The 15057-nt window shown below is 27.8% G+C and overlaps 2 protein-coding genes across 4 annotated transcripts; both read right to left on the bottom strand.

Moving 5' to 3' along the window:
• Positions 1-4192: 4192 nt before the first annotated feature.
• Positions 4193-8780, bottom strand: LOC132931309 (sugar transporter SWEET1-like). 3 transcript variants are annotated; one of them, XM_060997375.1, is made up of 7 exons: positions 8486-8780; positions 8218-8309; positions 6175-6252; positions 5986-6109; positions 5760-5915; positions 4646-4765; positions 4193-4588 (listed from the first exon to the last, which is right to left on the bottom strand). In XM_060997375.1, exons 2-7 carry the CDS (start codon positions 8283-8285, stop codon positions 4499-4501), a joined length of 636 nt encoding a protein of 211 aa, XP_060853358.1. In that variant the 5' UTR covers positions 8286-8309; positions 8486-8780; the 3' UTR covers positions 4193-4498. The 3 variants fall into 3 exon arrangements, with proteins under 3 accessions (XP_060853358.1, XP_060853356.1, XP_060853357.1); XM_060997373.1 differs by having other exon boundaries at positions 8371-8779; XM_060997374.1 differs by lacking the exon at positions 8486-8780 and having other exon boundaries at positions 8218-8364.
• Positions 8781-9922: 1142 nt separating this feature from the next.
• On the bottom strand, positions 9923-12338 carry LOC132931422 (uncharacterized). Its single transcript, XM_060997418.1, has 6 exons — positions 11722-12338; positions 11043-11289; positions 10755-10974; positions 10437-10687; positions 10258-10357; positions 9923-10135 (listed from the first exon to the last, which is right to left on the bottom strand). Exons 1-6 carry the CDS (start codon positions 11937-11939, stop codon positions 10017-10019), a joined length of 1155 nt encoding a protein of 384 aa, XP_060853401.1. The 5' UTR covers positions 11940-12338; the 3' UTR covers positions 9923-10016.
• Between the last annotated feature and the right edge of the window lie 2719 nt (positions 12339-15057).

Below are 15057 nucleotides of genomic sequence, written 5' to 3'. Positions count from 1 at the left end.
GCAACAAGGATCTACCAGGGAACAATACAGCGGCGTTTTAAGTGCGAGGAGGTCAGCTTATGGATTTCTTCGACGTTCGAATATTATACTTACTATAATATTATTAATTGTAAGGATAAATTATAATATGCCCAGGGGCGCCGCGGTATGGTTAGAGCGAGACTGTACTGCATCGCGCACGTACAAAGGTAACGAAAAACGGTATAAAAGTCGGCGGGCGGCGATGTACCTAACAGCATTACAGCTATATAGTGATATAAAAACATTAAAAACGTACTAAAGCGTTTGACGTCGAATAGATTGCCACGGACCGGCGCAACAATACGACACCCGCCTTTTACAATCGCGCGATCCGGCGGCGACGGCGACGCGGTGACTAAATATTATATAGCGATACCCGGAGTGGACAACGATGAGCACCACCGCCTTGACGGGCTTAACGACACCATGTATATAGCGGTCGTGGGAATCGTTACTAATTTACGAGAGCTCGGCGGTTAATCGTCACCTGCGTAACGACGCGGCCGACTACTGCTTGATGTACACACGGAACGTCATATACATATAACCGCGTATAGTTAGAGCGAGACTGTACTGCATTGCACGTACAAATAAGGTAACGACAAGCGGTGGAGCGCGTATAGAGAAGTTGACGGGCGGCGACGGGACAACCGGCAAAGAAGCCGTACATCGACGTTACGAATATTAAACACGTACCGAAACGTTTATTAACATCGCCGAGTGGGCTGCCGTGTATGAAGTGGTGGCACACTCGGACGCACGTCAATGCGTAAAAACGGGCCGATGTACGACGTTTACGCGAAATTCGTTTTCGACGAACGGCCCAACGCAATCGGGGGGACGCATATTATACAAAAATAATACGGCGACCGATAAAGCGGCAGCCCGTCCAAATCGCAAATGGAATTTTGCGATCGTACAAAAATATTATGTCGGTGTGTCGGAGACGTCTCAACGGGATATTGTAATAATATAAAAAAAACAAATATCGTGCGAATGAGATTATACGGAAACACACAAACAACGTTTTCGGCATGTCTTTCGAGTCAACGACGGTACTGAACGAGGTCCATTATAATATAATTATATATTATATCCTGACTGTCAGGGGCGGATTCAGACCAAGATAACAGGGGGGGGGCGATTTTTAAAGGGCACACATTAATTTTGATAAAGTATTTTTTTTTTTTTTTTTTTATTAATGATAAGGCTTCAACAGCTTAGGTTATTAGCCTACAGAAAGTTATAACAATGTAAAATTATAAATATTTACAACTTATTGTTTAAATGTATAAAGTAAAAAAATTTGTATATAGCTTCTGTGTTTTCTTCGCTGAGGGCAAGTCGGAGAGAAGATGAATTTTTGAATATTTTCCGAGCTACGGCGTATTTAGGACATCTAGTGACGATGTGGTCGATCGACAGGTCCACTATAAAGTATTTATTTAGGTACATACCTACATATATGTTACTTTTTAAACACAACACTACGCATCATAACCGACGCCCACAATACAGTATCAAACCTAAATCTTTTAAAATCCACTAATATTCCACCACTCAAAGAAGAGGCACTCCGTCTTGCAAAAACACTCCAACATAGTTTATCCACCAGCAAATTCCCACACCTATCACGCCTAGCCTAACCTGACAAATACTATCCTGTAACACCCCATTCAGAGTGAAAAGGCTCAGCCTGGTGCTCTAAATAGGTCACAGGCCGACCAATCAAAGCGAATTGCAAATATGTTACTTTCTAGTTCATACAGTATCGTATAGAACAAAAAAAATATTTTTTATAGTAATAGTAATAAAAAAATGATATCACTATAATTTTATTACCTACCACTTGAAGTATAATTAAGTCAAAAACTAAAATCAAGGACTTCAAACTATTTTTTTTTGACAGAACGGGGGGGGGGGAACGATCGCCCTCTCTGGTTCCGTCACTGCTGACTGTGGCTCTGATGGTGATATAATATGTATATATTTATTATATACATCAAAATGCTGTGGTAGTGTGGTGACATCGCTGACATCGTGTCACGGACTAGACGGAGCATATTAATGTTATCTCAAAACAATTTAAACATCATTTAAATGTACAACATTTTTTTTTTTTTGAAAGTCGAATATAAAATAAAATATAAAAACAAAATGCCATTCTCTCATAAACATTGTCCTCTATCATTTTTGTTAAATGATTTTACTCTAAAATCATAAAAAAACGATTTTAGGTGAAAAGCGTTTTATCCGTGTCACGCGTTGGTTTGATAGAGAAAATAAATATTGCACTGACATTCTCTTAATAAGAAATAATAACCGTGAATAGAGCCGATAAGAATGTAACATAGACATAGTAAATTGGTATGTTATGTATAGTTAGTAAACAATACACGTATTATAGTACCGACACAATTTACCACAAAATGCAGATTACAGAATGGCTATCTCTATAAAATAATATAATTAATTGTATTCGAGTATTACTTATTGTCAAATTAAGTATACTATTTTTTATACTCCTCCAAAAAGGTGTTGAAACTAGTTGAGCAGTCTAGATTGAGCTAAAATTTTAATTAAGTTGGGTGGGCCGACCTAAGGCCACATCGAATTTAGCGTGGGCCGGCCGTCTCCCCCCTTGACTACGTGCCTGGTAGGTACATTGGTACAATACGCCGGACAAGCCGAGTAATATTATGTTAAAAACATAATGTATTATTATTATTATATTTATATTAATTTTATCTTTTTAGCTTTAAATACAGTCATACAGACGTTATTAGCTATAAATATGGTTACTTTACAATATTTATTATTTTATTATTTTATTCATTCATTATCATAATTTTATAACCACGTAAAAACTATTTTTCCTTTACCTTGCACAATTATTTTTAAAACATATTGAATTATTGATATAAATTTGATTTTTTAAATAAACAAACTATTTGGTAATGAAAGATAAATAGTTTCACTCATGTAGGTAGGTTTTTCAAAATATTTAAATATCTCCTCGGCATCAAGAGGAATATTTAATTTTATATTTTTAATTATTTATTTATAAAAACACTATAATAATAATTAAATATTAATTATTGTCCCCACATTTTTTTTTTAATTTTTCAAAATCTCATATTATGGCGTTATTTTTTCGCGATACTGTTGTAATGGTGACTATAATTATAGTACATGAATATCGTAAAAATTATAGTTGGGCCTTTTTTACATTTTTTTAAAAATCAAATTTTATTATTATAATTTCTGGCTTCATTATCCAACATGTCTCAAGGTAGCGAGCGAGTAAAGAGTGACCCAGTTTGTTTATGATAAAAGTCTAATAAATAAAATTGCAGTGCAATAGAATTGTGGTTATTATTATTATTATTTTTTATTGAGAAAAGGCTCTTGGCATTAGCAACATAGGTCATTGGGTGTGGGGGGTTAATGGTTATTATTGATTAAGCATAGGTAAGTAATTGCATAACTAGAAATAAAGATGTTACTAGTATGTATTATATAATAGGTAATAATAATAATAATATACAAATCTTAATGTTGATGCGTAGGTACCTATTGGCATAAATTAAAATTGTGACCCCTGAACAACGCTGTCCGTGGGTTTGGAGCATAGGCGTGCACAGACATTGTTCGCATGGTCTGCGGCTAATAAAATTTGCCCACCCCCTTTTTCATTTTTTCAAAATTAATTTTAAAAAACAAGTCCATACTCCATTTCGATATCGTATTAGCATTTTTTAACTACTTACCAGTCCAAATAATGAACTAAGACATTGTTCATGTGCCCCCAAGCATCTGGCCGCAGGGTATGCAAGCGCATACTCTGCATACCCTGTGCTCACGCCTATGGTTTGGAGCTATTGCCTTAACTAATAATATTAAAATAAAAAAGTAGTCAAGTGAGTAACGCTCTATAGAATAGTGGATACCAAATAAGTCACTAAACGGATATGTTAAATTTAAATTTAATGATATATCATTGCATTTGAAATATGAAAAATGATTTTGAACTGTTAGCTTATTTATAGATTAGTAGGTACATTTTATGAAATGTTTTTGATATAACTGCTGAGAACATTTTTATTAAAAGATATATAATATCTAAAATTGTATTCATGATTTTAATAATTTTAACTAAAAAACAGTGAAATAGGTAACTAAATTAATTTAGTTTATTGGAATGATTTTGATTATTTGTATAATAAGATTCAGTAAATATAATTATATTTAAAACAAAAAATGACACTGGCACAAAGTTAATATCTAGTACTTTAACATCACATTTTGGAATTTAAGAAAAATACATAGGTAACCTGTAATTAACTAATTAATTATATAAGCTAGTACTCAAAATAATGGAAATGTAAAGATATTATATAAATGTAATATTGCAGGATGCATAAGATAATCACAGTACACATAAATACATGCTACATTAAATAGGTAACTATGTTCATTAATCACGTTTCTTGCTTTCTGGTTTTGGATATTTGAATATTAATCCCAGTTGTATCAAACACAATATAACAGCTACTATGTTTTGAACCTAAAAAAGAAAGACGTTTAGTATAAATGCACGTTAAAATAGGATCTTTAATTATACCTTGATGAAAATGTTGTCTATTAACAACCCATATATTAACCACAAGAATCCAACAAAAGCTCCAGAAGCAATCATTGGAAAAGGTAGCATTGATGCATCTTTATTTTTAATAATATTATTCTGTAAAATAAATGATAATATATAAGAAAACATCAATTTTTATTAATTATTACTAATTACTAATATTACTAATATTCAATAGGTATCATTCTCTAGCCCAGCGTTTCCCAAAGTATGTTCCGCGGAATCTTAGGGTTCTGAGAGACAATCTCGAAGGTTCTGCCAGATGTATGTGATAATTGAGAAAATTATTTTATATTATTTAAAAAAAGGGGGTTCCACGAAACACAAACTATTTTTCAAGGATTCCGTGGTCATAAAAGTTTGGGAACCGCTGCTCTAGCCTACAGAGAAGAACTAGTTTTAAGTAAGGGATGTATTATTTCTCCTTAACTCTGACATACCAGTCAACATGCTACTACATATATGCAAAAACGGACACATTTTTGTTGAAGCACAGATTCCTTCTTTCGTGTGCCAGAATATAGAATTGACTATGAATGCTGGTGGTAAATTGATATCAGTCTCAAAAACTATTTGCATGATAAAACAATTAAACACATTATAATCAAAATATAATTAATCTAGTTTTAATTTAAAATTAATTAATTTTGTAATGTACTGTGCAAAAAGGGTATACAAGAAATAAACATGGACAATGATATTTTTTGCAAAAATAATAATAATAAGACAATTTACCTAAAAACTTAAATAGCTATACAGGTTTCTTTATGAGGTAATTTTACTTAAATAATATTAATGGAGTCAGATCTAGATAATAAGTGTGGAAGGAGTTCATGCAGAGCTGTGCAAAGAGAGGGGCAATTAGGGCAAGTGCCTCAGGGCGGCAAAAAAGCCCCTAAAGCTCCCCCTTAATGTCTGCCTATGATTAAGGACGCCAAATATAATTTATCTAGGGCACCACTGATGGTTAACACAAGATTTAACTTATTCTTAACATATGATTATCAATCTATATTGATATTTGATCATTCCCTACCCACAATTACACATCCTAGATCTTCCTCTAAATAAAGCACTTAGAATAATTTACCAAAGAGAATAAAGGAGATCCAATTAGTGTTAACATTAATACAGTGAGAATAACTCCAAAACGGTATTCAATCAGTTTTTCATCTTCAATTGTTGAATATCCCCATAATACACCAGTGAACAATGTAGCTTTTGTTAACATGGAAAATAATGGTTTCTATAAATACAAAAGCAATATAATATTTAGAAAAACATTAAATGTTTAAAAATAACAGTAATTTATTTACCGAATCAGCAGTATAAAAATAAAACACTAAAAAATAAATCAAGTTCAATATAAATCCAAAAATGTTAACTGGTATAATATTAGGATCATTCATGAGTATTCCATTTTTGATCATAAGTATGGACCTAAACAAATTAAATTAAAGTGAACAGATGAACAAATAAATAAAAATTATCAATACAATACTTACATAGCCATACCTCCAACAAAAGGTGTAGGATCAACATTCTTGGTGCTTTTATTTTTTATTATATCTCGACATATAAGACTGAAAAAGTGAAATGTAAATTATTGAATTTTAAAAATGTATAGCCAACCAATAAAAATATTGTTGTCTTATTTTATTAAGGTTATAATAGGTAAGCTATTAGAATAAGATAAGTTCAGTATAACTGGACAAAAAAAGGTTTAAAAAAATATATATTTTTTTAAATACAATATAACATTAGTTATATAAATTAATATATAATATGCAATACAAATACATTCTAGACTAATTTATTTATCATTGAACGTTTCACATTAAAGTTTTGATAAAGGTTTTTAAATAAAATAATTATATTTAAATAGAATTAAAGATTGATAAAATCATATAGTATTATATAATTATGTTAAGGATATGTATTTGTCAGAAGTTATATAAATGGATATGCTTTGGAATATATTTAAAATTAGTTGACACCAATACACCAACAAAATAACAAATATTTATTATTTAAATATCATACATATTTTAAATTAAACATTTACTGCATAGATATTCTTTTAAAAATATAAATTTATTTTACTGAAATTCTAATCTATGTACTGTCATTGTTTATAGTATATTCAAAATTATTTTATTACTATTGAGTATTGACCTATTTACTATTAAATTAACATATATCGTAACTAGGAAACTTAAATTATTTTTAAGAATAAAAATTTTTTCTTGATTATTTTTAATTTTTAGAGTTTTGTGCTAATTTTGAAACTTTTTAAGATATTATTACAATTTAGTTTTTTTTTTTTTTTTATCAATATCTGTTCTATTATATAAATAGTTAAATAAACAAATTAATATATTTTTAATTATTACTAATCACATACTAATAATTTGATTCTTTAAATAAGATTATACATGAATTTAATTATTTTATAATCCTTTTTAGTTAACAACTGTAAATAGTCTTCAAAGTTCAAGTCCACGTAATAGCACTATTAATATAAATGACGTTTTCCTCTTTAATCAATATTATACTTTAATACATGATTAATAACCCATAAGATGTCATGAGATTATTCTCTGTATTATAGCACATATTTTTGCCATTTAGGTACTTCAATTTTATTGCTTAAAATATTTTTTAAGTATTCATTTAAAATACTTAGCTCATTGCTTAATTAACTATCAACACTTTAAAATATTAATCTAAGTCTTATTATTGATTTAGCAGGTTAATGATCTCAATATTTTCTAGAGCCTAGTATTGATTTCAAAGGCAACTAATTTAAAATCTACATATATTATTACATTAAAGGTAACAATACAATATTGATTCTACTGAATATAACTTTTGTGTTGTACGCTTTTAGGAAGGCGACATATAGTACTAGAAAAGAACAAAAAACTGTCAAATTACCTATATGAAATATTTTTAAATATATTTGTTAGGTAGTTGATGAAAATTCTTATAATTTGTTCAAATATGCATAACCATTTAACCATCGATTAAATATATTTAAAAAACATGTTTAGATGTTTTATTTTTTTAAATTATTTCTATATGTTACAGGTAATTTACACTGTCCAGTGTCCGTAACATAATTTATTTATTGTTTAAATATAGAACAACTAAAATATGAAAAAAATCAAAAAAAAAAGGCAAAGGAATCATCATATGAGTAACTTTACTAATATACTAAAATTAATGTATTATTTTACTGTTAAGAACTTTTTTAATAATATGCACTTAGGTAATAAACTGGAACCTAATAGGAATTAAAATGTTATATTGGTTTATATGAAGTATTAGTATAATTGAAATAAAATACTATTTTAAATTATGTAATGAACAATCAATACTTAAAACACTGTGAAGTATAACATTGTATGTTTTTGAGAAATTTTTTTTCAAAAAATAATAATATAATTTAAAAATATAGGCAACAGGGTTTTAAAATGTGTCCAATCCAATTATCAATATCAAATATTATAAAATACTGAATATTTTAAATTAAACTATGTACTTACACAGGAGCAAAGAATGTTCCAATAGTTGCAATTGCTGCACATTTGCCAACAGTGTCTGTGAGACTCATATTTCAATACCAGTTATAGGTAGTCTAAAAATTATGAATAATATTTAAAATTTAAAAACAAAAAGTTATGGTTTTAGATACCTACCAAGAGAAAGAGTTCAAAATACAATAAGCTAATACAAAATAATTAAAAAGTGAGCCAATAATCAAATTAATATAGTTAAATGAACGTCATAAACTCATAATAGTAGTTTATATATTTATTTATACAGGAACATTAATTATTGAAGTGGCCACCGGACCACTTGTGTGGTTGACCTTCGAATGTCGTGAGGTTTTTTTCATACTCCGGAAAAAAATTGTTTAAAATACTCCGCGAGTAGGAATAATTGATGGATGATTATGAAACGGGAGGTGTAATGTATACGAGTAATGCTCTGAACATCCAAAGCATATAGAGTCGGGTGGGATTGTGTCGATTGACGAATGTGAATGTAGGCATAAAAAAAGCGGAATACCAATATATTTTTATTGTTTTTATACCTATTACTGGTTAGTGAATAGTGATTAGACACCTATACTTACTTATCTTTAATCGTGTTAGACACCAATCGGACGGCAACGGCTGTAGATAGTACTATCTACAATATTACAACCATTCTTAAACACTACTGTCTAGTACATAATTACATAACGTCACTACTACCACAATAATCTATTCTGTGATAGTACTACAGATCATGAAGATTAATTCGTGATCATGACACACAATTTATATTCTATGATCATACACGGGGGTGTTTTGTGTGTTCAAACACCCCTCGAAATACTTGGGCTTTTGCATAGTTATTTAGTATTTACTTATTCAATTTGATCAAGAGATAAGTAATCTAAGAAATATTTTCTAGTATGAACTTAGTGTTAAGGAAATTGAATTAGGAAATAACTTAACAACGTAAAAAACAAAAAAACCAAATAAAAGAAATTTTTAAAAATTGCGTTATGATGAAAATAATACATTATTTCCATTTTTTCTCTTGTGGTATTGCTTCATGGATGTTTAAAATCTAAAGCATCAAAGTTAGTCTTTGATTAATTTTTAAAAAATTGTTCATTTTTTATTTTTTTCAGTCCTTTAATGGAAAATTAATGAGTGGTACTAGTTTTTTCTAATATTTGTGACTTTGTAGATTTATTTTATTTATGTGATAAAAATGTTGCAAATGATTCAAAAATTTACAATAGTAAGATGTCAAGATTTTCAGGAATACAAATACTCCAATTTAAAATTATGAATATTACCAAATAAATTTCATAGGCTTTTTTTTTAAATTTCAATTTTATTATGAGCATTTTAAAAATATGCAATTTAAATTATAGCAATTTTAAAATAAAAACTATGAAATTCACTAAATAAAAGTATCTACTGATTACACCATTGCTCTTACACAGTAATAGAAAATAAAAACACTATCTATGTTTTTAAGAAAATATTTGTTATGGATTAAAATAATGTCGTTATTATTATAAATCTGTTGTTACACACTGTTTTCCTTTTGTACTACACATAATAAGCTATGTGAAAGAGGACATGTTTTATAATTATTTTTCTTTTTAATTAATATTATATATACTTGTTATTGTGCGAGTCTTTAAATTAGAAGTTAGAACTTTAAAATATAATTTTAAACAAAAAATAGAGATAATTTGTCAATTTATATAAAACATGAACAATTCACTCATACATGATACATTGATAATAAAAATATACAAATAAAACAAGCAAACAGATTAAACAAGTTTAAAAATTTCAAAAAGATCATCAAATTCGACTTCACGCTGAGTTCCAATATCTTCTTCATCATCCATTTTGAATTTTGGATTAATTGTCATAAATTCTTTAATTCCAGCTAAAACAAATTAATAATAAAATAAAAAAATAATAATCTAACCATAACATTTATGTTCATAAGTAAAGTAATAAATAAATAATATCATATTTTACCAAATAATAATTTAGTTATCAACTTACAAAGTACTTGAATATGTAATGTACATTTATAAATGTGATCTAAACGTGCAGTTATAACTGATGACAAATGGGGTTCACCGCATTCATTCATGGACATAATCTGTAATCATATAAAACAAAAATATGTTAAGCTTATAATTAAATATATTTATATGCGGAATACAATAATAAAAACTTGCTTTGAATTGTAATAAATCATAAATTTGTAACTCAGTAATATTTGTTATTTTTATCTGTGACATGTTCTTCCAATCTACAACTAACATATCACAATGTTCACTTGTGATGCTATCACTAGATTTATTGTTTTCATTTTCATTTTCAGTGTAATTCTTATTTTGTGTAGAAGTTATCGGTGTGCATGTTTGACCACGTACAAATACTGGAACTTTGTGGAATTTAATATTTAATGGTTTTTCATTTTTCCAAACTGAAATTAAATGGTAAGTAGTAATAATGAATTTAAAGTAAATTTTTTTTAAATAAATGTAACATACTAGGAAGCTTTGTATCTTTTTGTTCTCTAAAAGTCAGAGCTGGAGAGTCACAACGAAAAACTTCTCTTGTTACTTCAAGTTTTTCTTCTTCAGAATGTATGGAATGAGAACTATCTTCTTGATTAAGATTTTCTACATTATCTAATTTAAAACGTTTGTGCATTTTACAAGTCTCCTTTGAGGACACAATAGAAGTTTCAGATAACGAACCCACATAATCCTGAAAAATTAATTATTTTTTTATAAGATAAGTATAAAATAAATTATATTACGAATTAAGAAAATTACCTTTTCAACAGGTTTAAGGTTTTTTTTATTTTTTTTATGTGTCCTCTTGCGTGTTCTTTTTTTAGGATTTTTTAATAGTTCAGATGAAGTTGAATTTTCAATATCATTAATAGGTTCTACAACCACTTTATGAAAGGGAGATAAAACTCCATTGGTATTATTAGGAATCATATCGTCGTCTATAATAATTGATTCAGTTTGGGTGTATTTTGGTTCATCATAAATATTTCTTTTTTTCACTATAACACTAAAAAAACAATTAGGTAGTAAACTAACTAATAATAAGTATCATTTATAAGCTACTGATTTTAGTTTGTTACTGGTTATAGCAGGGTAAATAATCTCTCAGAGTATTTATAAATATTTAGCTTTAGGTCATTATCTGTAAGACAAGTCAGTAATACCGATTAGCTTATCATAACCATTACCATAACATTTAATCATGGTAACAAATTTTAATTTGAATAAATTTTATTTATAAAGTAATATGCAATGTACTCATACAAGGTAAATAAAATAATTATATGAATACATACATTAATAGTTATTATAAATTACAAAATAGCAATTTTGAGTGGTAATTTTAAAATATTTTGTATTGTGAAATTTTTTCAACCCACACAAACAAATCTAAAAAAAAAATATTATGTGATCATTAACGGGTTAAAAGTATACTAACGTTATTTCTTCATTTTCATTAATTGCATTGATATCATCTTCATCCAGAAACGGTACATTATCAAAACATAATTCTATATCACGAGGTTCATTTAACACTTTTTGTACTTTTTGTTTAAGTTGTTTTATTAATTTAATGTAAGTCATGTCTATATGAAGCCAATAAATGGCTGGATTCCTATTCGGTGTCAGTTGCAAAAGGTTTAATTTAATGCGCATTTTAAAAAAAAATATATTTCAATTACTATTTAATAAAATTTAAAACTAAAATTAGTCATTCATAAATGTAGTATAGCTTAAGTGAATCTAAGAAAAACGATTGAGAAATTTATAAGTTTTTAACAAATAGTTTAATCAGTAGCCACTTTTATGTATTTGTGTCTGATGACAATAAACTTAAACAGTGAAGTAATGGAAATCAATTAAATGGAGAAAAACATTTAAATAAAAGTCAGTCAGTTCCACTGTATACATTTAGAATTTTGCAGACAAAATAAGAATTAAGAATACACGAGTTACAAGCCGCTGAGCCGGTGCCCGGTAGTATCAACATGCTTCAAATATTTCAAAATAATACCGACAGACAACAACAATACAACCACGGTTGTATTATCTACCGCTATTCTTATCGCCGTAGGTGAACACTGAATAGAGAAATCACTAGCAGTGGCGACACTGTAACACGCACGATAACTGTGTTATCATAGGAAAATTTCGAAAAAAATCCGTTACTATTATACCATTGTTTTTTATCGACGTGTATTTACCTATGTGATAAAAAATTATAATAATTATTAATTATTAATAACAAATAATAGTAATGCCATTTACGTTAGTTAAGGTTTTAGACAGATATATTTTTATTATTTTACATAATTTGAGTGTAGTATAATTTGTTGTGTTTCATTTCGAACGTTTTGGTCGTATATTCTGAATAACATAGTGTTTTATTGATATTTTTAAATTTGTTTTATGTTTTAACAATAAGTCGTAACACCCGTTTATTTCAAAATTGTGCGCCGTCGTAAAATAACAAATCAATATGGCTCCCACGTCAAAAAATTCAAGAAAATCTTTGTCAACGAAATGCCAATTGCCTGGTAGCACGGCAATTGACAAAGAAAACGCGTTCTTACATAGTGTTAGTGAATTTCATAGCAGAATTCGGCGGAGAGAATCGATACGACTCAAATATAAGGTAAGTACGCCTAAGTGTATCAAGTCTAAACGTAACATCATACGTATGTGTATGGAAAATAGTAATAATTACGAATATTGTGTATTTGTTATTTATTTTCGATTATTTGAGGAATTCAAACATTTATTCATTTTTTAGTACAACAAGTTGGAAAAATAGATTATTTAAATTTACAATCGTGTAGTTTAATTTGATAGGCCACTCGATGTGTATCACATCGGAGTATTTGTTGTAAATGGAAAATATTCTAGGTATCCCTTGGTAAAAAATTATTTACATTACTTTATTAAATTATTGCTGTTATTAAATTTCCGTTTCCATTATTGGTTTTATCTCTAAAACTTATATAATTTGATAGAGAATAACTAAATTAGATTAAGTGATGAATTATTATAAATTATTATTTATTATTATTAGTATAGTTACCAGGCGCGTACATAAAAAAAAATTGGGGTGGGGGGTGAAACCCCCCCTGTATATGCACCTGATAGTTACATATAAAATACACTATGTAAGTATTACTTAATTAAGTTAACATGTATTTTTTTGTTACCAATAAAATTAAACTTTACAAATTAATTTTATAACCTTGTACCTATTATGATTTCAATATTATTTTTTATAATATAATATCTAATATATATTTGTGATTTGTCCTACATGATAGTGTTTATATAATATTTATGTGTATTACAATAACCATTAATCGGTATTCAGTGAGTTACTTTTTGATATTTGTCTAGTTTTTATGTATAGAATTAAGAATCAATGTAATTATGTTTGACGTTTATAGTCTACATCTCTCAAAAAAAAAAATTACGTTATTAGTTGTAATACAATAACCTTGCAAAAGCGTACTGTGGATGAATCCTTTAAAAAGTTTCAAGGAAAAAATTTCAGGATTATTGTGAAAATATTTTATAAAATTTAAAAATATAAGCATTAATAATCACTATATTTGATACGAATTGTTGGCAAGTGATTATTGATAAGAGTAATATTTGATATTTGCTTTTAAAAGTCAAAATATTGTTATGACGTTTCATCCAGAAATGTGTTATCACTTTATCAATAAGGCCTGAAATTTAAATGCCCCCAAAACAATAAAAAATAATAACAAATGACTTTTCAGTTTTCAAAGCTTTGATGACAAAAAAAAATGACTTAAATTGGTTTAACTTTTAGAATTTTTAACACATCTTTATTTTAACTGAAGTTGAAGTAACTGTATTACAAAAATAAAATACTGAACTTTGACACTCACAATCTCGTTAATTCGAGTACCTATATGTGAACCTGAAGGTAATCGAAATAAACAAGATTGGTACTTAACTTCCAAGTCGCCAATCAGTTATTTGTTTGAGACCCGGTAAGACACTATAGGTACCTACATTTAATAATTGCTATAGAATGTAGATAGATAAAGACGTTATCGTTTCGTATATAGAACGATCGAGACTATTGATATTTGAAACGTATGAAAAATACATAAAAACTATGAAATCAAATATTGTGATAATATATTAACTACTTTAGTAGTTCTATTGATGTAATAATTTTAATTTTATAATTTCACTAAAAACTCGTGTATAACGTAATTAATATGCATTAAATTAATAAAATATTTAAAAATGGTGAAAAGTTTCATCTATTTGAAGTATCAGTGAAATGAAACATATTATTTACTTGGAATGAATTATCTTATGGTATTTTTTGTCTAATTAACTTGACATCGAAATCCGGATCTATATAGTTATTCTTATCATTTATCAGATAAGTGTTAAGCTCAATATTTACCGATATATAGAGCTATTCTGTAAATTCAGCTTTTAGTGCATTATTATTTATTTTGCAAGTCATTTTAAATTCATTACTAAGTCACAATTTACTACTATTAACTTAAGTACTGAATGTTTCTACTCTACATTTTTAAATTTTTTATTTAGAGCGTAAATTTAGTTTTATAATAACTTGTGATTTTAATTTTAATTTTAATAACAACATTGTGCCATGGTATAAAATATAAATTAATTTTAAATTATTTATTCTTTGTATCAAATTCTCAATATCAGATTCAAAACATATTGTACATATATTTTATTATATTTTTGGTAGGCTAAAAAAGCAATTTACAAAAAG

Source organism: Rhopalosiphum padi, unplaced genomic scaffold, assembly GCF_020882245.1.
Source record: "Rhopalosiphum padi isolate XX-2018 unplaced genomic scaffold, ASM2088224v1 scaffold1, whole genome shotgun sequence".
NCBI classification, from domain to species: Eukaryota; Metazoa; Arthropoda; class Insecta; order Hemiptera; family Aphididae; genus Rhopalosiphum; species Rhopalosiphum padi.
Note: the sequence above shows the minus strand (reverse complement) of the source record. Positions and strands in the feature narration are given on the sequence as shown.